General features: G+C 37.5%; 5 protein-coding genes across 7 annotated transcripts in view; 3 read left to right on the top strand and 2 right to left on the bottom strand.

Annotated features, from left to right (window-relative positions):
• Window positions 1-3,484, top strand: LOC129575496 (centrosomal protein of 120 kDa-like). The gene is made up of 8 exons (XM_055459262.1): window positions 1-163; window positions 232-382; window positions 509-764; window positions 834-1,227; window positions 1,448-1,913; window positions 1,971-2,895; window positions 2,973-3,115; window positions 3,187-3,484. The coding sequence occupies exons 1-8, from the start codon at window positions 112-114 to the stop codon at window positions 3,233-3,235; spliced, it is 2,436 nt and encodes an 811-aa protein (XP_055315237.1). The 5' UTR covers window positions 1-111; the 3' UTR covers window positions 3,236-3,484.
• Window positions 3,378-20,232, bottom strand: LOC129575942 (T-complex protein 1 subunit beta). Its single transcript, XM_055460230.1, has 5 exons — window positions 19,939-20,232; window positions 5,900-6,008; window positions 4,866-5,392; window positions 3,983-4,773; window positions 3,378-3,905 (listed from the first exon to the last, which is right to left on the bottom strand). The coding sequence occupies exons 2-5, from the start codon at window positions 5,900-5,902 to the stop codon at window positions 3,619-3,621; spliced, it is 1,608 nt and encodes a 535-aa protein (XP_055316205.1). The 5' UTR covers window positions 5,903-6,008; window positions 19,939-20,232; the 3' UTR covers window positions 3,378-3,618.
• LOC129575440 (probable ATP-dependent RNA helicase kurz) lies at window positions 6,088-10,585 on the top strand. Its single transcript, XM_055459125.1, has 7 exons — window positions 6,088-6,317; window positions 6,380-6,568; window positions 6,645-6,877; window positions 6,969-7,459; window positions 7,653-10,038; window positions 10,109-10,311; window positions 10,393-10,585. The coding sequence occupies exons 1-7, from the start codon at window positions 6,243-6,245 to the stop codon at window positions 10,467-10,469; spliced, it is 3,654 nt and encodes a 1,217-aa protein (XP_055315100.1). The 5' UTR covers window positions 6,088-6,242; the 3' UTR covers window positions 10,470-10,585.
• Window positions 10,591-14,771, bottom strand: LOC129575881 (5'-AMP-activated protein kinase catalytic subunit alpha-2). Its single transcript, XM_055460102.1, has one exon. It carries the CDS (start codon window positions 12,878-12,880, stop codon window positions 11,213-11,215), a length of 1,668 nt encoding a protein of 555 aa, XP_055316077.1. The 5' UTR covers window positions 12,881-14,771; the 3' UTR covers window positions 10,591-11,212.
• The window catches only part of LOC129575618 (uncharacterized), a 15,465-nt gene continuing 7,290 nt past the window's right edge, over window positions 14,597-22,771 (top strand). The window contains exon 1 of one of the 3 annotated variants that reach the window (XM_055459701.1): window positions 14,597-15,411. The gene's annotated coding sequence lies outside the window, so the exon portion shown is untranslated. The remainder of the gene's footprint in view (window positions 15,412-22,771) is intronic. The other 2 variants (XM_055459788.1, XM_055459963.1) reach the window with 2 other exon arrangements.

Genomic DNA, 22,771 nt, shown 5'->3' on the forward strand with positions numbered 1-22,771 from the left:
ACATAATGCAATGGTTTAATTGTCAAAACATGAGAAGAAAACAAACTAAACAGACATTTTTTTTCTGTTTTGGAATTTGTTTGAAATTTTTCCCTTTATGAATACAACAGAATGGGTGAAAGTGATGGCGATAGTTTAGCAATAATTCTGAGCGTAATTGAAGGTTGTATTGAAAATTGAATAAGTGATTGAATCAATTGTAATTTTAAAATGTGATATCCTTTTTCGTAGGCACTGGCTTTGACTCACGCAAATATGCGATTATTATCAAAGCAAATTTGGGCGGTAATATCCTTGAAACGGATGCTGTTGTCCCTGGCGAAGTGAAGGCCTCGTTTAAAAACAACCTGATTTGGTCTACAAACAAAGAAGCCATTAAACGGTAATGCGGATATATGAAGTAGATAGAAAAACATTGATTCAGTAGAATTAGCGCTAAAATTGTGTTGCCTCTTTGTTGTCCTGTACAATTGAGACAAATGATTGATACTATGAATTGTGTGTTTAGAATGAAGGAAGAAAATCAACCAATCAAGTTGGAGTGCTTTTTCCAAGTGAATGAAAGTCGGCGAGATGAAATTGGTTTTGTGTTGATCCCATTGCGTACGATCCCCTATTGCAGTAGCCGTAAAACGGGTATGATGAAGCCACATTGGTATAAATTACATGGCGTATCACAAGATAACAAGACGCATAAACCAGAGCTCCTGTTGAGTGTTACGATCGGTGATAAAGATGAGATACTCAATGATCATGAAAAAATGGTAAATTTTATACAAATATTCCGAGTTATTTAGTGGTAACATCACTATTCTTCTGTACGTTTTTCCCAGTTGGTGCAAGATGAATCTCCCATGAATGATGGTGAAAATACAGAGTTAGACGTTGATATTCTGAGATCTGACGCTAATTTAAATATTCAAAAACTTGGCGAAAATGAGATTAGCCTCGGTGGAATTGAGAATAGTGGGCAACATGAGTTCAAAGTGGATATTTGTCTGAAGCATATCGATCAGTGTGATCATTTGGATGAAAAAGTTGACTTGGTTTACATGTTTTTCGATCAACATAAAATTGAGCTCAGCAAAAATTTCGAGGATAAACAATTTCATATCGATCAAATCGTTTCTTTGAAACTCAAGTCATCTTTGAATGATCTTATTCTTTACTTTCGCAATATTTTTTCACTTCCAATTATTTTGGCATCGCATGAAAATAACTTTAAGGGTATGTATCGAACTCAAACAAAATTAAAACCAAAGTGGTGTTTTTGAAAATATTTCACTCAATCACGAATGCAAATTTGAAGCGTTGAATTAGTGTCAAGCATTGATTGTTATGAAATGAGACTACGAAAACATTAACTTCTATTTGCCAATGGTTGCTTGAGATATTTTCTTTGTCGTTTTGAATAAATATTTTGAACAATTTCTCATTTTTCAATCAGGTGCAACCCACTTGACTTTTGGTGATAGTCTATCCACGCTACCTGCTTCCGTTGAGTCATTCCAAGAGATATTCAGTGCAAAGAATTTTACATATCAATTTGATAGTTATTCCACAATTGTTTTCCCAACCAGTGAAAATGAAGATAACGAATCCAATCTCCACTATAGTTTTAGTTTGAAATTGATTCCATACAGTAGCGACAAACCGGCTAGCCCAACTAGCTTATTGCTTCCTTATACTACATTGCACTCGCCGAGCTTCAATAAAATTGCTTCCGTATCCACTGCACCAAATGCAGCACCTGTCGATCAAATCGATGAAAAAGAAGTGATAAATCTCGAGAATATCAGAGAAAAATACACGGGCGATGCAACCATGACCATTCCAAAGACATTTGCTTATACGCTATCGCTATTGGATTGTTCTTTCAACAAGCGACCATTTCCAGGAATTTGGCAATTGAGGTGAGTAAAACACACACACACACATAGTCTATTATTAATATAATATATTTCTTTCAGTTTGCAGCATCCTGCCGCCGATGCATCGACGGTCATTCGTAACCTTGAAATCAGTGACATTGTGATTGATCAATTATCCTTTGAAGATATGCACTTACGTTTGTGTTTCACAACACATCCAGATCAACTATTCGAGCTGATCAAATCAAAACCGTGCCTATTAACTCTGAAAGGGCCTCGAGGTGTTCATGCGTCTGCCGAACTTGATAACCATAATATTTTAACTCAAGAGAAAACAAAGGGGATCGTTCTATTGGAGAGCGAGCAAAGTGAACAAATCGCAATGGCTCACATATCCGTGCAAACCGAAGAGTTAGGTTTGAATTTCAATACCGATGCCACTCTCAAAGCGCGGCAACAGCAGAAAAACCAACAGCTGACCAATGTATTTCCAGATGAAAATCTAGCATACCGAATGATTGAGGAGCTGGAGGAATGGAAACAGGTTCAACGGCAAGAATTTTTAGCTGAATTGAAGCGACATGAAATTGCCCATCTGACACAATTATCGAACGAATGGCAACGTAAACGACGTGAACAAGAGTTGAAGTTACAGAAGAAAATGGACCATTGTGATCGGCTGACGCAGACGCTTGAGGAGGCGCACAATATGTTCAAAGAACGAAATCGGAGTGATATCGAATATGAGCAGACACTTTTGAAAACTAAGAGTGATTTGGAACGATGTTATGCTAAAAAGATCGACTCTCTCAACGGCAAAATATTGCAAATGGAAAAGGAAAACTTTATCAAACAGAAAAATGAAGAAAAAATACTCAAAGAGATTGAATTGGAGCGAGATCAATTAAAAACTGAGAATAAGAAGTTGAAAGCTAAAATGAAAGTGCTGGAAAAAGAGGTGCAAATAGGGAGCAGTACGGATGATAGTACCCAAGAGCAAATCAACGAATTGAAGGAATACGTTGTAAGTGATGATTTTTGAAGGCAACTCTACGTACATATTTTTATTTAAGCTTACTTTGTTCATTTTTTTCAAATAAGAACCTTTTGAGCGATGAGCTTGAGAAAATGAGAAAGTCGAAAATGATATACAAAGAACGCTGGGCACACATTGTGAGAGAGATTCAAAAGATCAAGTACAAAAATAGTAACGAGTTCAGCAACGATGATGAAGATTATCAGAGGTAAACTGATCTTTCAAATTACGATCTTAAAGATTATAATTGTTCACTTTTATCTCATTCCAATTCAACAGATTGAACGAGCTCTTGAAGTCCGCCCGAACAGACATAAGCAACGAGTAATTGTTTAAAAAGACGCACATTGACATTGAGGTCCATCTAATGAGATTCAACAGATGACCAGAAGCCTTAAAATTGCCTTATAAGCCACAACTTTGTTCTTTATTCTCACCTGCAATATCAAATCAAGATTTGCCTGTTTAGATTTCTTGTTGAAAATGTTATTTATTCGATAGTATTGTTTATAATCGTGTTTTTTTTTGTGTTTGCGTATTAATTAAAGCGTTCCCATGTTCAGAAAAATAGCATAAATGCCGTTATTTTCTTTATTTTTGAAATAGTGTAGTAAAATGCATCGATTGAAAGAGGTTAAATTAATAGACAAGTGAAATTAAGAATGAGTGAGAGTAACTGTGATAAGCGCTAGAGGTTAATTTGATCGATGTTTAGCACATTCCACGGTCCTGGACCCGTTTGCGTGGAGCAGCTCGGATGATGTTATCCACTCGGAGAATCATTTCAGCTGCTTCGGTCGCCGAAACTAATACTTGACGCTTAACGACGAATGATTCGGTAATGCCCAATTTCTTCATGCAGTCCACTTTGCCCTCGTCCATGCTCAAACCGGAAGAATGTTTGCCCTGAACGTGAGCGGCCCGTAATTCAGCAACCAAAGCAGCTGAATCATAACCGGCGTTGTCGGCGATTATGGTTGGCAATTGCAACAAAGCATCTGAAATACCAGACATTTATTGTATTAAAAATCTACATTTTATAGAAAACTTGAATAAATTGCTGTCTAATACATACGTGCAAATGACTCCATAGCGATTGATTCCTTTCCAGCGGTTTCGGTGGCAACCTTTGAAACGGCGACGGCCATCAAAGTTTCTGAGCAACCACCTCCGTAGATGATGTGTGATTCCTTGACAGTAGCAGCCAATACGCAAAGTGCGTCGTGCAATGAACGTTCGGCCTCATCGATGATTTGTTGTGTGGCACCACGGATAACAATGGTACAGGCTTCACCCAAAGCAACGCCGCTGAAACGAATCAAAGTATCTTCTCCGATCATCACTTGTTCGATGAGGTCACAACTACCCAATTTCACTTGATCCGGGCATTCGAACGTTGAAACGATTTCACCGCCGGTGACCAAGGCCAAACGTTCGATTCCATCAAAGTCAGCGTGTTCAATTGCCATGACACCAGCATCGGCAAACAATTGTTCTGGATAGTTGTAGATCAACTGACGATTGATGAAAACGTTACATTTGTGATTCAAAATTTTGTTGACTTTGTCTTTCATTTTTTCCTTTTCGGCCATTTCCAAGTCGGCAATCTTGGCCATTGAATCGACCTTGATTGATGAACCGAACACTTTGATTTTGTCTGTGTCCATCGGTGTATTGGCGATCAAGATTTTGGCATTTTCAATGCGTTTTGGTTGATGTACACCGGGTCGTTTGTCCAATAAGAAACCTTCATCGAGAAATGAGTCTTCCAACACACCGCCACTCTTCTTGATGATTTGGATTGCGCTCAATTCACCAGATCCCTTAAGACGAAGTACAGCGTCGACAGCCAAATTTGCAAAGAAACTATAAACAGAAACAAAATTCCAATCAATTTAGAATATGGAATCAATATGTATATTGATTTACAAGCCTATGATTTCAGTTCAAATACTCACTCTTTGTGCTGGCACAAAATTTTCGAGCTCAATGTGGTGCGAGCGATGTTTAACAGATCCGCTTTGAATGCGGCTTCATCTTTAGAATTGTCTTGTGCGAATTTGGTCAATGCATCACGAGCCACATCGGCAGCCAAACGATAACCAGCAATGATTGTTTGTGGATGTAATTTCTTTTCAATCAACTTTTCGGCTTCGCGCAACAATTCAGAGGCGAGCACTGTGACTGATGTGGTGCCATCGCCGACTTCATCGTCTTGCACACGTGACATATCGACAAGGATTTTTGCAGCTGGATTATCCACACCGACAGCTTTCAAAATTGTGGCACCATCATTGGTCACTTCCACTTGACCAGCATTCCGACCCGATGAGTACAAGATTTTATCCATTCCCTTTGGGCCCAGTGTGCTCTTCACCAAATCACCAATTGCAATTGCACCGACAAACGATGACAACCGAGCGATTTCGGCTTTCTCTTCGTATGCCTCATTTTTCAATATACGAATTGGATTCAATGCAACTTCCTAAATGACAAAAAATTAAATAATCATTTACATAAATCAAGGGTGATCTAATCTTCTTTTGTAAAAATCTCAGTAACATTAGAAACAATGGTTGCTATTGAATGAGTCATAAATCGATCTGCCGTGGGTTTGTTCGTGAATTTGACACTGAATCGTTTATAACCACACTTTTTTTCCAGAATTTTCATTTGCGATTTATATTTTTTATTCAAAAATTTGGTCTACAATTGGAAGTTGAAATTTTTCAAACATTTTGCGCTGTCGATAAATCTCTTCATGCAAAAATTTTGATAGGATTTTTGGAATGGTCGAGAAATACGTGACTCCTATGTAGAACACACAAAACTATTCACGTGCTACGGTAGAAGCAAATAGAACAATCACACCCGGCGTCATTATTCTCATCTTTTTCCACGGATATTCAATCCAAACCCATTCAATTGCATTTAATCGAATAATATTTGTAATAAATTTCACAATTTATAAACTTTTTTCTATTTTACGCACCATTTTGATAGATTTTTTATTGAATTTTTTAAATTGTGACTAAGAGCCAAATGGAATATCACACTGCACAAAAGAGAATGAAATGACTGTGACTGTTAGGTTGGCAACGCTAAGCAGAACATGAAACAAGAGAAAGAGAGTGAAAAAAATGAGAGAATACAAAATTTTTGACATTTCAAGCACATACCAACACATGTGTGCGGTTTGACAGTTCGTCTCTGTCTCCGTAACACGTGTGGAAAGCAAGCAGAAAATTTGTTTACAGTTTGACGGCAACACGGTGTAGTGCTTTTTGAAATTTAATTTAAATATTATTCGATGAAATTCAATTTGAACCATCAAAATGGGTAAACGAAGACACAATGTGAAGGGTCGGCAAGTGAATGATGTTATCGTGGATAACACTGAAACGAAAAAGGTAGGTTGTTATATAGAAATTATGATGCGGCTGTTTCACTAGTTTTGTTTCGGTAACCATAGATTAAACTGGAGATAAATGGTGCGGCTGATGAATATGGATACGATCAATCGAATGCACTGGTCTTACCATCGAAGAAACGAGAAACGAAAATAAAAAAGCCAGAGCAGAAGCATGTGACCCGCATTCTTTCAAAGAAACAACGCAAAAATCTGGAGAAAATTGTGGAGAAGAAGAAGAAAAAAGAAGGCGTAAGTTATTCGTTGGAACTATAATCCAATTTTTTGGGTTTAATAGCAGGAAAACTAATATGAATTTGATTTGTAGCGATCGGAGTTGCTTGAGAAATTGGCAACAGTCCAGTTGCCGGCAAATGATTTGAAAAAATTAACATCAATTGTCAGTGTCCAAACGAAGGGTGTGAAGAAGTTTATGCAAGTTGGCGACTTGAATAATGTATTAAAATTAGCTGAAGTTGATGACAGCAATGACAAGGAACAGAAACGATGGAGTAGCATCGCCGGAAAGAAGCGCAAGGAGAGATTGGCTCTTTTACATGGGTTTGTACTGTTTTCTAATTTCTAATTGAATGGACAATCGTTAACCGAATTTCGCTAATTTCGTAAACGTTTCTCTTTTTCAAATCGGCAGATATAATAAGGATGATGATGATGACGACGATGAAAATGCGGCACAACGTGATTTGAATGTGATTGGAACTGAGGTATTGAGCTCTAGTGAGGATGAAAGTGAAGAAGTAGAAGGGGAAGAAGGAGATAATGATGATGACAAAGACCAAAATGAGAATGAAGCGGAAAAAAATGCTGAAACTAATTCACAAAGCGAGAAAAATGGTTCCAACAAAGATTGGAAAGTTGAAGACCAAACTACTGGAAACGCTGACAAAGAAGATGTAGAAACTGTGGAGACGACGGAAAAAGGCAAAAAGAATGAAAAAGAGAACAAAGCGAATTCTAAACACAAGACAGCTGCAGTTGAACGTAAACCAGTTGTATACATCGCCGTGGATCGTACATCCGAAGTGCAGGCTGCTCGGTTGCAATTGCCAATTCTAGGTGAAGAACAAGTCATCATGGAAGCGATAAATGAAAATAATATCGTGATTTTAGCAGGGGAAACAGGTTGGATTATTAGAATAAAATTGTTTTTTTTAGAATAACACGTCTATGAAAGTCATAGAAATGTGTAAAATAGTAGAGTTTTTTGCGTTGTCGCCAGCGCCGTAGCGTAAAAAAATTCCAGGTGGGGCTCAGCCCCGGCAATTATTCAAACAAAATATTCTCAATTCAAATCTTTCTTCTTATCTTTAAACAGGAAGTGGTAAAACCACACAAGTGCCACAATTTCTGTACGAAGCCGGGTATGCGGAGAAGAAAATGATTGGCGTAACTGAGCCTCGTCGTGTGGCTGCTATATCGATGTCGAAGCGTGTCGCACACGAAATGAATCTATCTTCCGATATCGTTTCCTATTTAATTCGTTTTGAAGGTAACACAACCGAAAGCACTAAAATCAAATTCATGACCGATGGTGTTTTGCTGAAAGAAATCGAGTCGGACTTCACGTTGAACAAGTATTCTGTCATTATTCTGGATGAAGCTCACGAGCGAAGTGTTTATACGGATATTTTAGTTGGTCTTTTATCGCGAATTGTTCCGTTACGCCAGAAGCGAGGAAATCCATTAAAATTGATCATTATGTCTGCCACACTTCGAGTCGAAGATTTCACAAAAAATAAGCAACTATTCAAAGTACCTCCGCCCGTATTGAGTGTGGAAACACGTCAATTCCCGGTAACAATACACTTTAACAAATACACGGCTGACGATTATGTCAAGGAAGCCTATAACAAAACGCTCAAGATTCACACAAAGCTACCTGAAGGCGGAATTCTAGTTTTTTTAACTGGTCAACAAGAGGTGAACAATTTGGTACGTAAGTTGAGAAAAGCGTTTCCATATAAACCACTGCCAAAGACAAAAGATGAATCGAAGAGGGCAAAACAAGAAGCTGCGAAGCCAAAAAACTCGGAGAATGACGACTCCGAAGATGAGTTCAATATACGACGAGCTATTCGAGATGTGAAAAAATCCAAAAAGAAACTTGCTGCACAAATGGCCATTCCAAAAGTGAATTTGGATGAATACAAACTGCCATCAGACGATACGGAAGCCGATCTATTCGAGATGAACAGTGATGTGGGTGGGGAGAGCGACTCTGAATTGGGCAGTGATACCAATTTGGAGCATATGACAGCGTTGAAAGCATCTCAACCGCTTTGGGTATTGCCACTTTATTCATTGTTGCCATCGTATAAACAGCAAATGGTGTTCGAGCCACCGCCCGAAGGCACTCGTCTGTGCATTGTGAGTACGAATGTTGCGGAAACTTCACTCACAATACCGAACATCAAGTATGTTGTAGATTCGGGTCGACAGAAAACCCGTTTATACGACAAAGTAACGGGAGTTAGTGCATTTGTGGTGAATTTTGCTAGTAAAGCAGCGGCAAATCAACGTGCTGGTCGTGCTGGCCGTACTGCAGCGGGTCATTGCTATCGATTGTACTCAAGTGCCAAATACAACGATGATTTTGTTGAGTTCGCTGTTCCCGATATCCAAAAGAAACCGGTTGAAGATCTCATGCTACAAATGAAATGTATGGGAATAGATAAAGTTGTTAATTTTCCATTTCCTTCGCCACCCGATTTGATTCAATTGAAAGTTGCCGAGCAAAAATTGATGCTGTTGGGTGCATTGGAACGCGCTTCAAACACGACTGACGAAACACTCACTCGCATTACATCACTGGGAAAGGCCATATCAGTCTTCCCAGTAGCACCTCGCTTCGGGAAAATGTTGGCCTTGAGTCATCAACACAATCTCTTGCCATACACGGTTTGCTTGGTGGCTGCGTTATCCGTGCAAGAGGTGTTGATTGAAGTGACCGCTGAAGACGATGAACAAGTTTTGAAAAAGTCAAAATGGACGGCAAAGCGGAAGCAGTGGGCAGGAGAAGGCAATTCATTATTACTTGGCGATCCATGTGTTTTGCTTCGAGCTGTGGGTGCAGCTGAATATGCACATTCAACGGGCAAACTGGATGTATTCTGTCGAGACAATGGACTGCGTACAAAAGCCGTTACAGAAATCCGAAAACTACGCATTCAACTGACAAATGAAATTAATTTGAATATGCCAGATGTTGAATTGAATGTGGATCCAAAGTTGAAACCACCAACGGATGTACAGGCAAAATTACTTCGCCAAATTTTACTGTCGGGAATGGCCGACCAAGTGGCTCGATTGATTCCGCAAGATGAAATTGCTGATAAAGATGAGCGAAGAAAATTTAAATATGCATATAAACGGCATGACATGGAAGAGCCGGTATTCTTGCATTCATCATCCGTTCTCCGTAACAGTCGACCAGAGTGGGTGGTGTATCAAGAGATTTACGAAATTCAAAACGGAGACACAACCAAAATGTATATGAGAGGAGTTACCGCCATCGAATCGGATTGGCTTTTAATCTACGCAAATCCATTATGCAATATAAAATCCATCAAGGAAACGCCAGCGCCAAAATACAATCCGAATAATGGTAAAATTTATTGTCACTGTGAAGCAACATTTGGCCATTCAGGATGGGAAATTCCTGTCGCTGAAATCGAAATGCCAATCAATGAATTGGTGTTCAAGTGAGTTGTTGATTTATTGGGTTACTATCGATTTTTTGTGTGTTAACTTAATTTTTTCTGTTGATTTCAGACATTTTGCCATGTTTTTCTTGAGCGGTGAGATATTCACACAGCTAAAAGCAAATGTGAAATTGTTGCGGTCGTCTCCGAAGAATATTGTGAAATTGTGGGCACAAAATACACCACATATTCTAGGTTTTGTCAATGCATTGATCAGACATCAAGTGAATAATAAACAGAGAATTCTAGACATTTGGAAGAAAGACCAATTTTGTACGTACCACTTTATAAACATATCAACTTTTTTGCATTCGATATGAACTAATTGAGGATTTTTTTTTTTCAATTTTGCAGATCTTCTCAAAGAGTATCGAAATTTCCTGATTGAATCAGCATCTGATGTTGCCTTGAAATGGCCGCCAATTGATTAATTATAATTGGATCATAAGTGTTTATTTCAATTAAAATCAATTAATGACTCTCCTTTAACGATCCATGATGTAATGAGCTCGTACAATAAAATAAATTGTTCATATATGAAAACCAACTGACTTTGTGTGTTCACTTTTAAAGCCGATATTTTTATTATGATTCAAACATTTAACTGACTTTTTCATGTGAATTTCTTGTTTTTTATTTTACAATTCAAATCTTATTTTTAGTTGTTCTTCAAAAATATCATTTGATGGAAAAAAAAATTAGAAAATTTGAAGTGATTTTTGAGAAGACATAATGGGAGAGAAAAAAAGCCATTTATCCAAATAAATTAATTTACAATTGTGTTGTTTGTTCAAGAATTCTTTTCAAGCGTCTTGGGAACAGAACATATTTTTTTTCAACTTTTCTTTCAAAATCAATGTAGTGCAAGATCTAGCGTATCAACTAATATAAAAAAAACAATAACAAAGAAGAGAAAAGAAAATAGTACAACAATTTCAATGATAATAAAATATTCAATAAAAAATAGGGGCAAAGTAAAGTTTGTTTAAAAATTAAAATCAAAAAGTTAAAAATTGTACAATACTCGTATTCAAGTTCATTTTCAATCCTAATCCCTAAGCTCTATGGTCTATGCGTGAAAGCTATTATTGTATTTTTACTAATAGTGCCATTTAAAATGACATTCTTCGTTGATTGTAAGCAAAATTGGTTTCTTTTGATGCGCGTTGCTGATTCATCTAGCGAGCTGAATGATTAGAGCGGCGCACATTTCGAAGAATTCCATTGTGTGATGGCCGGTTGGCTGTTGTGGCATCACCGGTATTCCCATTGCGTTCGGTGGCGTTGCATTGTCCATAATGACATCGTCGCCCTGCTCGACTTCTTCGTTTGTCAGCGATTTGAAATCCAATAGATAGCTTTTTGCGTCGACTTGATACAATTGCAATGACATTTTCACGTCGTGTTTTCCTTCCGATTTGTTTACACGCCGCACTCGCACATGGTACGGATTGATAATTTTCCATTCATAGTCTAAGGCCTTCATTGCCCGATATACTTCGAGCATGATGTCGTTGGGTTTGCTTTGCGATCGAATGCCCAGATGCCATTTGGCTCGTTTAACTGGGGTTCCGCGCATTTTTTCGTTGCCAATTGGACCTGCGGTGGGTGGATTCGGGCCACCGGAAAGTGAATTATTCATTGCTGCTGCACGTTCGCGTAGTGGTGCGATTCGTTCTGGGTGTCGAAATGAGGCTGGTGATCCATCGCTACCCGATGATTTGTCAATTGTGTTATTCGGACTGTAATGGGTTGGTGGTGGACTCGATGGTGGTACAACGTAGAAGTTTTCCATTTCCGATTTGGCCGCCTCATCGGCGAAGCGCTTATTGTCGATAATCAAGTGATAGGCAATGGCCAATTGATCGTGGCGATCGCCGCTCAGCAATGCATTGTGCACTTCGACTTCTTTGACACCGAATTTAATGCAAACTTCGGCCACGGCCAGTGTATCGACGATGTTACTATCGTTTTCGATCGATGACGGGAACAAATAATTCGGCAAGTCACGTTGGAACCAATCGTGCTTCTTGATTTCTTCGATGGTCGCTCGTTTCAATGGATCCACTTGTAACATCTGACACAGCAAGCTAATCACATTTTTATTTAAATACTCCGGGATAGCGAAGATGCCAGATTTTATTTTCCGAAAGAGCGTCGGGACGTGTTCATCATCAAACGGCAATGTACCACACAGCAAAGCGTAGAGGATGACACCACATGACCAGATATCGACTTCTGGGCCAGCGTACAATTTTCCAGAAATGACCTCGGGTGCCGCATAGTTGGGCGAACCACAAGAAGTACGCAAAAACTCGCCATCCAACATCATATTACTCAAACCAAAATCCGCAATTTTTACGTGACGATTGTGATCGAGCAGGAGATTTTCTGGTTTTAAATCACGATGTACGATCATATGTCGATGGCAATAGTCAACGCCCGAAATAATTTGTTGGAAAAATCGTCGTGCTTCGTGTTCTTGTAGTTTTCCATTCTTTACGATGTAATCGAACAGTTCGCCGCCACTTACGTACTCCATAATCATAAAAATGTCCGTTGGAGTTGAAATCACCTGATACAATTTAATGATGTGTGGATGTCGGAATAATTTGAGATTTTGAATCTCCCGTCGAATTTTCCCAACGACATCAAGCGATCGAATTTTCTGTCGATTCAAGATCTTAACGGCCACTTTATGTTTGGTCAGTTGATGTTCGCCAATTTTCACCTTGCCAAATGTGCCCGTTCCTAGTGTTGCTCCGAGCGTGTAGTGTCCGATTTTGACTAGTGGCTGTTGCACCGACGGCGATGGTGATGATGCATTACTACGATCTGACATTTTGACAATAGTTTTCTTGATGCTCACGCAAAATATACAGAGCTACGTTTGTCCGATAAAAATGACGTGTTTGTTTTCTTTGTTTCGTGTATCGAGAGATGTGCGGATAGGTCACTAATTGGAAAAAAATGTCTTTTTAAATGGTTTGTTTTGATTTCACTTGTCCTTTCAAGAAAATACACAAATGAAAATTGCGAAAAAGTTCATTTGTGATATCGTTTTGCGTTGTTACGACATCATTATAAAATTTTTCCAAGTCTCAATGCTAATGCGTTGCACTTAGATTTGCCTTTATTTAGTCCAATTAAATTTCACTGATAACACAGCTGCTGACCACGAAAATTTACAATCGATTTTTATATTGATATGCCACACGCTTTGTCTAGATCTTCACGATTGAATGAGGTTAATTTGCATTAAATTGCAGACACGTCCTGTTGTGACACACAAAAATATACTTTTCACTACAAAGCCATAAAAAAAATAACTACACGAATGTGTCAATTGTGTTGCCTTTACGTTTTCAACACAATTGGGAACGTTTCGGAAAACAAAGTATGGATATTATATAAAATACGCATGAAATAAACACATGAATTGTCAATTGTCAATGGTTCGCAGCTGTCAGCGAACATACTCTCGCTACATCCAATTAGTTTGTTTTATTTATTACGAACGTTTGACGATATTTTCTAACAGGTCTCATACATTCCATTTGTGTTGGCCATTCTTGAGCTGTGGTTTGAGGGGAAATTTGTCATTTATTTTCAGTTCAACGATGTTATTGCACTCACTTTCTACAGAATGTACATGCTTCAAACCCATTCGGATTTGAAATACGATATCGCGGCATACCAAGTGAAAATTCATCATTTCTTAATTTGGCGCTTTGTTTAGTTTGGATTTGAATTTGTAAATTATATTATTGTGTCCTTTGGAATTGCGAGAACGTATACGTGCTATTCACCTCAATACAAATTGAACTGGACCAGAACTTTCATGCCATTTCCATTTTAGCTTTTGAAAAATCCTATTTTTTCGTTTTGGAAAAGCCGTTGAAAGACCAAAATGAAAGTTACATTATGAAACACCGTTATGATATTGAACAAACCAAAGATTTTAGAAAACAATGGTTGTTGTATTTCAATGATGCTTTGATTTTCCATTCTATTCATTGCATCACTTTTTAGAGTCAATTCCCAACACTCAATTTCATTCCATCAACATTGAAAAAATGTAATTTGATCCATCGATAAATTAAATGAACTGCTTAAACAACTATCAACTACAGCCAAAATTGAAAATTTTGTCTGAATTTCTGAGAAATTTGGTGTTCATTTTCAAGTGATACATCGTCCCAATATCCAAATATATTATATGTATTTAAACCGAAATAATTTTCGTTTGGCATACCTATGAATCATTTCTGTTGAAAGTGTACTTGTGGGAATGAGTAAGTACAAATAGAAATAAAAGCAAAAATGGATAAATGGCAATTGAAATTTTATCACCATTTACGATGTTTATCTTAACGATTATGGTTTGCGTTTGAAATAACATAGTTCATGGATAGACGCGGAACGGAACCTAAATTTGACAAAACTGGCATACATGTGAAAATTAGGAGTACGCACACATACAATCATCCCATATTTACTACAACATTCGTATGCGCGCTCCTGAGCATGGTTCCAACAATAGTGACGGTTTGATTGTGTTGCGCTTGGTGTGAGTGTGAGCGAAGCGCAATCCGAATAACGAATCGTCAAGTCAAGAAAGAGAGCAAACATACGAATGAAAAAAAAACTTGTATTTTCAATATGTATATATGTTGCATTGTCGTCAATAGTTGTGTACACACAAGCAGCAACAGCAAATGAAGAGAGAAAAAACACATCAAATTCTAATATATTTACTAATAAAAAGTGTGCATTCTCCTATAATGTGTAATGTTCGTTTAGTGTGCGTGTGAGTACAATTTACTTGCGACATTTTTTTCGTTTCCACGATATTTTCGGGTTTTTCAAATCCCATAAATCATATTGTGCTTGGCTAAAACAAGAACTTCAGTTTGATTTGCAATTTATGCCGTGATTTGTTTGAAATTAATTTTGATAACGCCTTTATTTGAAGTAGTTTATTGAAATCGAGTGGAACTTAAGCAGCGAATGAAAATGTGAATTTAACTAAAAATATCGGTACTATATCGAATATTCAGTCAGAGAATGAAAATGAATCGGTCGTACAAAGTGGCAACGAATGGATTTGTGACGATAATTTGCCATTAGCAGAGAGAAAAACAAGTATTTGTTGTGAGCGGAATTACGGCTGAATTATTTTTTCGAGTGACGAAAGAACATAATTCGTTTGTATAGTGTCGAAAGAGAATTGTGTATGAAATAATTTCCATGGAAAAAAGGTTGAAACACACACACACACACACACAGAGAGAGAGAGACGTGAATATAAAGACATTGTAATACTCATCAAAAATTCAAACAAACTAGCTGGCTCGTCTATAATTTAAACAAGTAAGTGGCCTTAATTCACATTTGTTTATCTACATGTGCTAAACTCACTTGAAGTGTGATTCAAATTTGTTGATTTACTTGTAAAACTTGGCATGTGTGTATCGACGACGATGACGACGACGACGATTATTGTTGATTGTAGCGCGTCAGTGACAATGAAATCAAAATGCGCTTCGATCTAATTTATCAACTTTATCAAATCATTGTAAAAATAGTAGCAATACACCGCAAGAATTATTGGCCAATTCATTCACAAAAATTGTGCGCTTTGTTTTTATTTATTGTTTTATTCGTTTGTTTGTTTGTTTGTCGGTTTTTCCAGAGCATGCTGTCAACGTGTAAATACATACACATAAAAGTCACACTCTACCGTTTTAACGTATTTACTAATCGAGTGGGGGTTTTTCTCTATCTCTTTCTCTCCCACTTCTCTCGTCTGTGGTGGGATGATGCGACTCACTTTATTATCTCTTCCCATTCTTTTTCATCATAAATGTATTCGCACACAACTTTCGCTCCTAATTCCATTGACTAGCAGTCACTTTTACTTTTCAACGTGTAACCGATGATTTTTCTCCTAAGACTCTGAAGAAGGCGGTGGAAAAAAAAGAGGAATTTCCTCAGCAACAGCAGCATGAACATTTCTTCGGGAAAAGTTTCCATAGTGTTTGAGTGGCATTTGTTGTGCCACAACCGCTGAATGTATTGTAGAAGAGGATTGAATGAGACTGCTTTTTTCACCCTCTTTGTGTAAAACGTTCCTCCACCACCACCGTACCACCACCATCATTCATGTCGTTGCCATTTTACCCTTACTCTTATCCGTTGTCGTTATATGTGTGTTTCGGTAGGGATTCATTGTATCGAATAATGACGAGTCGGAAAACTGGAGCAACTTCATTTTTTCGCCACACAAAAGTGGCGTTTGCGATGTGCTGTTGAGCTGTTGATTCGCAATTTGATTTATGTAATGCCATTTTTCACAGATAATAATTACAGATTATTATATGCTAATTTTCAAACGATTCGTTCCTTGAACGGAATCTAGTCTCCGCTACATTGTATCGATTTTATACAATCATATACATGACTCACAACGAAAATGGATGAAGCAATTGGAATAGTTTGTGTTTGAAGAAAATAAACCGAACATTTTTAACATTTTTCTTCAATCCAAGTGAAAAGTAGTCTATTCGATAAATATCCGCTTCTGTGTTTTCATATGCAAATGAGCGACGTATTTTCAACGATTAAGAGGCGGTAATAAATTTTGATGACGTTTTCCGTTGCAGGCGCACGGCCAAACGATGCATACGAAAAAAAAAGTCCATTACATTCAACGGTTGTGCATTATGTTGATCAGCAAAAAGCAATAAATCCAACCGTTTATTCATTTTCCTCCTTTCCACACGTTTTGCGTATACATTTTGAAAAGATTCATTTCAGTATCAGCGATAAAAATGAGCATAAAAGTTGCAACGCTTTTGTATTTTAAGCGATGCCAATGAGTAACCGGATTTTATATATATTATTCATACAAACAAATAATTCCTCTGTCCAAAGTTGAGCACATATGAAGTATTTATGCAAACCAACTACAGTACGCGCTCTCACCGTTCATCTCGAACGATTCGGTTTACTTGAAGTTTTGTTTTTTGTGTGCAAACTTTAACTAATGAGTTTTTTTTTAAATTCAACAACTTTGTCAGTCCTCCAGTTTGTGACTAATCACTTGGTCAAGATACATCATACAGCTGGCAATATACATTTGATGTTTGGTAAAGATGCTAATTGAAACTTGCATGATTTTCAAAATGAGGGCTTTCTATTGAGAACATACAACTAGTCGTTGCTAAGAACAACAAAAATAAATAACAGGAAAGAAAAACTCGTATCGAAATATACACACGGTGCGAATGGTTCGTTGTGCCGCTATGCCGGTTATATGGATGTTCAGTTCGACTCTGGTGCTATTTTCAGTGGCAAAAAACACATTCAGAGACACCGAAGGGAAAATGCTATGGTAACTGAACTGACTCAGACACAGAGGCGAGGGTAAAATATTTTATGTCATTTATTATAGAGTAGGGCTGGCTGTCATGGATGTACGATGTGCGTAGCAGCGTATTCAATTCATTTGGTTCGGTGTTAGTCCCTTTTAAAAAACTGCTTTCTATGTATTTCATTCGGTTCGCAAAGAACTGGAGTAGGGAATGTCAAACATGAACACCACCATACTCGATACTCACGCTGAAAAGTGGAAGGATAAACTGGCAACATACAACGAGTGAGTAGGGAGAGAAAGAGAGAATGAGAGGAGCACACAAATGCACAAAATAAACTTGCTTTTCAAAGCAATGTGTTTTCATTTGGTTGTTTTCTTTTTCATTCAGTTAACAAAACAAAATGTGAATTCGAAAATTGTGCCGTGAGTCAGCGAATCGATGTGCGATGGCCAATGAACTTTGATTATCAATTCGTTTCATGAACAAATTTTTCTTCAACATACCTTGAAATAATCCATGATTTTCGCTTTAATGTTATGAATAGAAGCGATATCTTCAGCTTTTTGTTCGATTAATTAGCATAAAAAAATGTTGTTTGAAAAATGTATACACCCATTTGGTAATGTTTTGGTGTTCGATTCGTACGTACACGTGTTGAAAAGAATGCGCAAAGCACACAACACAACAATCGATTCCACTGAACGAATATATTAGGGAAAAGTGACGATAACGAACCGGGAAATTAATTGCATGACTATCGTTTGTGGCAACATGGAATGCAGCCGTTTTCGATTTCATTCAATGATGAATGAACATTTCATGAATGGAATCGCTCCAAAAAGCACACTCAATTATCAACCAGATGATCAATAGATCCGAAGCGAGCACGTGGTTTGTATGTATTACCACTTCCACCACCCATCATCCACCACTCTTTCGTCCAGAAGGCAACGTGCTTCGCGCCAGCTTCGTACAAACGATACCGTATGTTCTGACAAAGAATCGTACTAAGATAACTTTAATCTAAACCTCCCCACTCAATTTGAACGTCACGCCGAAGCAAAAGAAAGATAAATACAGTAAAAGACATAAACAATGCATAAGACGGAGCAAGTGGCTCTTTCAAATAGTAAAAGTAGCTTGTTTTCATAACATGAACCGCGTGGATTTTCAGAGTTTAAACAGGTGTTTTCAAGCATTTGACGTAAACGTGTGCGGATTCATAGCGCTAAAATGAAATTGTGCCTTCGTCGAACAAAGTTATTTTTTTTCGATATCTTGGAAAATATTATTTAATTGACATAGAACAGAACAAATCGATACGACAGTCTTTATATAGCAAACACATTTTGTAGATAGTCCCTTCAATACGTATATGCATACACATTTATTCAATTTGAATTCATAAATCCGCTGTATGCATCGTCAGACAATTCATACCTGGGTTTTAATTACAAAATCAGTTAACAAACTGCCGACACAATAGCTTTTATTGACCTGCAACCCACTTCCATTACCAACAGCAAATTAAAAATAATTGCGGTTTGTCGGAATGATGTGAATTTTACTTAATATTGTTGTACATTTTTCGATTGCTTGTTAATGAGCACAAACGGATTTATGAATATAATATTTCTTCGGTAAATCTATACACGAAAATAGATTTTTTTTTCCAGTCGCGCGAGCTCAGCTAAACGCTACGACGATTAATTTATATCAATTTGCTTTGCTCACTTTTTATTACTGACATTTTGCATATACATTTATTCATTCCTGATGCAATAATAACCACAAGTCAAATTGAATTTCGCCATGTCTGTGCTGTCGCTTGTGTTTTTACCGTGTAGATCTCTATGTATAAATTTGAATCTGTGTTACTTGATGTGACTGTACTTATTTCTTGGAATTCATCATCGATTTGATGTGTGACTTGCAAGTCATTTTTTTTTTCTTGGATACACACCGAACGATGATCCAATTTCGAAAATCCGATTCTTTTGAGTTTGCTGGTTGTTTTTGAAGCACTCCAAAATACATACATATTCATAAAAGGAATTTTTGGATTTTGTTTTACTTCGATTGACAAAAACAAACCGGTTTTTCGCTCTCTCTCTATCTCTCTCACTCGGTTTACACAAAAAATTATTTTTAGATTGTGTTAATTGACGAAGTTATATTATGACGTTGCCAAGTGGAATGTGTCGCGAATGTGTTTCAGTTGCGTTCCGGATGTTTCATATACCAAAGGAGCAGATAATTCCATGACTCAGATTTTAAAAAATCTGTAAAAAAAAATTTTCTTCCACCGTCAAGTTATCTTGACTTGAAATATTTCTCTTTCTGACCATTTTCGATTGTATGTGAAATGACTAACTACCGATGCATAAAACGCGATACATTATGTATAAATTCCATTTTCTTTTGTTTTAGTCACAATGTCAATTGAGATAGAAAAAAAAGCCGTCGTCCAATCTGAACGTTGACGGCAGAAACCACTCCTTAAAATTCATAGAGTAACAACCTGCTGCTATCTGATGAATGGTGTTTACGACGTTTTTCTCTCTTCTCCTTAATTGTTGGACGCACTAGGCTTTTCAAATAACACAAATAAATATTTGCTCAAAGACTTCAGGTCTCCCGCAACTTGTGAAGCGTAAAGTGTGTATTTTAATATTCAAGTGACGCTAAAACTGTATGTTATTCTGTTGAATATTCTATGCATCATTTGCACGGAAGTTTGAAGGCAGACTACTAATTTCTACAAAGCAACAAGCTAAAATAAAATACACGAGCTTTCGAATTTTCAGTCAACACTGAATTGATAATAATTAAATAAAATCGACCACAAAGTGCTAATCAGCTAAAATCTTTGTTGGCCGAGAGGAAGAGAGAGAGAGAGAGAGAGAGAGAGAGAGAGAGAGATGAGTGCGCGTTTTACGTCCGTAGCTGTAGTTGTTGGTATGAATGAGAAAGGGCACGAAGCCAATGATAAAATATTCAATACATTCGTAAACCAGTTCGGTGACAATATGTGATTTGCATGAATAAACATCACATTCGCGGAAATCTCGACTCAATCGGGCCGGCAACTTATCCGTTTATCTCTCGTTCACAAACTTGACGACGTCGACGACGACAACAAAACGAAAAAACCATACACGAATTCATCGCTTCTATCAAATTGCACGAAATGAAAAGAACGAAACAAAGCGCGACTGCACAAAAAATATCACTTCGACACACGCTCTGAAATGCGTTTAATTTACATGAAAAAAAAAACCTCATACACGCTCATCCAAACGAGGCACATACACATCTATACATAAACACACACACACACACGGTAAGCGACGTGCGAACGGAATTCCAGAGAATTTGAGAGAATTACCTTGAATTTTAATTAAGAGAAAAAATAAAAGAAGAGAAAAAAATTATTAACACAAAAACGGAATGTAACTATTTTACACAGTAAATTGAATGAATAAATACGAAAAAAGCAAAAAATTAATAAAATTCCAGTAAGTTGGTTTCGGATTTAGCCTGAAGTGCGTTTGTTTCAATTGTTTCACAATGTCAAACTTACGGTTCATGAAAATTTTGTGTGCAATTAATACCGATTACTGGAATGCAATTAGACGAATTCAATTTAAATTCCATTGGAATTGAACGACGGCGACAGAAACCGGCGAGCAAATGACAACAATGACAATAATGTGAAAATTGAATGGCGTTGCCCATTAGCTTGAGTCGGCTGAATTATTGTCTAGCCGCAGAATAACTGATTTCTCGACAACGGTGCTTAACTCACAAATGGAATGCTAATCACCACCATTCGAACAATATGGAATCATTTTCATAGCCATAAGCGAGAACAATAATTCGAAGCAACAGGTAGTGGCAAATGGGAGCTCTCACACACAAAACATGACTCGATGGAGAAGGGATATTACTATGACATTTCTGAATTCCCACTGCATTATAAACCGTGGCTGCGGTGCGACCAAGCAGAAACGATTTGATTTCGATTAATCCATGTGGTATTGAGTATTTTGAATGGCTTCTGCCTCGGCAGTTCATCACCTTTCATGTTATTTTTTTTCTCTCCTCAATTGGATTGATATTTTCATCACCGCAACAATCGATCGTGCCTCTGACCTTCTAGTAAATTGTAAAATAAAAAACGTCTCAATCAGCTCTGTTCGTCTCTTGGTCGAAGAAAAAGGGAACACGTTCACGAATTTCGAAACGAAGTGAGTAGAAAAGTAAATTGGGTCAGCCTCTTCACAGGCACGTTCGAAAAACAATTATTTGACGTACGAGTGGTAGAAAGAAAAAACTACGTTGGTTTTGGCATTTCGGTTTATTCTGACCGATTCGATATTGCAACAATGCAACAAAGAATTTATTTAGCATTCTCGTTCGTACGTAATATTTCATTGAATCCATTTATGATGATGTGTATGGATCTATATGCCAATTCAAGCGTTCCACGTAGCAAACAAGCAGCAAGTAGCAAACAGCCAACTATCCAACGGTACATAAGCCATGAATCATGAACACTAAATTGGGCAATCGAGAAAGAGAGAGAGAGAGAGAGAGAGAGAGAGAGAGAGAGAGAGGAAAAAAGGCCCGTAACATACTTTTTGAGTTCATGCGATTCTACATACTATATCGTTGCTGCTGTTTTTTGCTGCTGCTTTTTTCGCACGATTCGTCATTGCCACTCTATTTCGTTTCGAATCGTCTTACAGCGTCTCTTTACGGCTTCACAATGGCTTAGTCGATCATGAATAAAAGAAATCGTATTGTTACAAGTGCTTCTGACATCGCGGTCTCTCTTCACCATCGTTCTTATCCAAATTCTTTTTTTATTTACATCGTAATTCACTCCGTGAGCAGTTTCTTATTTATTACTCGGCTGCTGCTGCTTGTGCCCATACACTTGTGACGAGCGTCTGTGAACTAAATGTAAGAGCAACACACAAGAACAACCGTAAATTAAATCCAAAACAATACGTACTTATGATCAAACGGTTTAGTCATGGAAATAAATGTTATGAATGCTCGTTTACGTCAAATCTCTCTGCAAGACAAAAGACAAATTCTGCGCGGTGAACATTCATTTTTACCGAAGACATCAATTTTATAGCAATAATTTGTGAGGAAAACGAAATTGATCGCTTTTACCAAAGAAACCGCTGCTGAAAGTATCTGAGCCTCAAAAGTCGCAGTGGAATTGTTTGAATCTGGAAATGGTATGCTTTGCTTTTTGTAATTCGCTGTTTCGAACTTGCGATGTATGTGTGCTAGGGTGGTCCAAACTGATTTATTTAAGGTATATGCTCCCATTAGCT

This window comes from Sitodiplosis mosellana, unplaced genomic scaffold (genome assembly GCF_009176505.1).
Source record: "Sitodiplosis mosellana isolate CC-2019 unplaced genomic scaffold, AAFC_SMos_1.0 Smas_scaffold_1, whole genome shotgun sequence".
In the NCBI taxonomy this organism is placed as follows: Eukaryota; Metazoa; Arthropoda; class Insecta; order Diptera; family Cecidomyiidae; genus Sitodiplosis; species Sitodiplosis mosellana.

What these genes read in the sequence shown, in the direction of transcription:
- LOC129575496 (XM_055459262.1), top strand. Translation starts at nt 112, where the DNA reads ATGGGTGAAAGTGATGGCGATAGTTTAGCAATAATTCTGAGCGTAATT. An exon ending in TCAATGATCATGAAAAAATG is followed by an intron (nt 765 to 833) that starts GTAAATTTTATA and finishes CGTTTTTCCCAG; the next exon opens with TTGGTGCAAGATGAATCTCC. An exon ending in ACGAATTGAAGGAATACGTT is followed by an intron (nt 2,896 to 2,972) that starts GTAAGTGATGAT and finishes TTTTCAAATAAG; the next exon opens with AACCTTTTGAGCGATGAGCT.
- LOC129575942 (XM_055460230.1), bottom strand. An exon ending in ATTTTGTGCCAGCACAAAGA is followed by an intron (nt 4,774 to 4,865) that starts GTGAGTATTTGA and finishes TTCTGTTTATAG; the next exon opens with TTTCTTTGCAAATTTGGCTG. An exon ending in CGCTATGGAGTCATTTGCAC is followed by an intron (nt 3,906 to 3,982) that starts GTATGTATTAGA and finishes CTGGTATTTCAG; the next exon opens with ATGCTTTGTTGCAATTGCCA.
- LOC129575440 (XM_055459125.1), top strand. Translation starts at nt 6,243, where the DNA reads ATGGGTAAACGAAGACACAATGTGAAGGGTCGGCAAGTGAATGATGTT. An exon ending in GATTTTAGCAGGGGAAACAG is followed by an intron (nt 7,460 to 7,652) that starts GTTGGATTATTA and finishes ATCTTTAAACAG; the next exon opens with GAAGTGGTAAAACCACACAA. An exon ending in TTGGAAGAAAGACCAATTTT is followed by an intron (nt 10,312 to 10,392) that starts GTACGTACCACT and finishes TCAATTTTGCAG; the next exon opens with ATCTTCTCAAAGAGTATCGA.
- LOC129575881 (XM_055460102.1), bottom strand. Translation starts at nt 12,880, where the DNA reads ATGTCAGATCGTAGTAATGCATCATCACCATCGCCGTCGGTGCAACAG.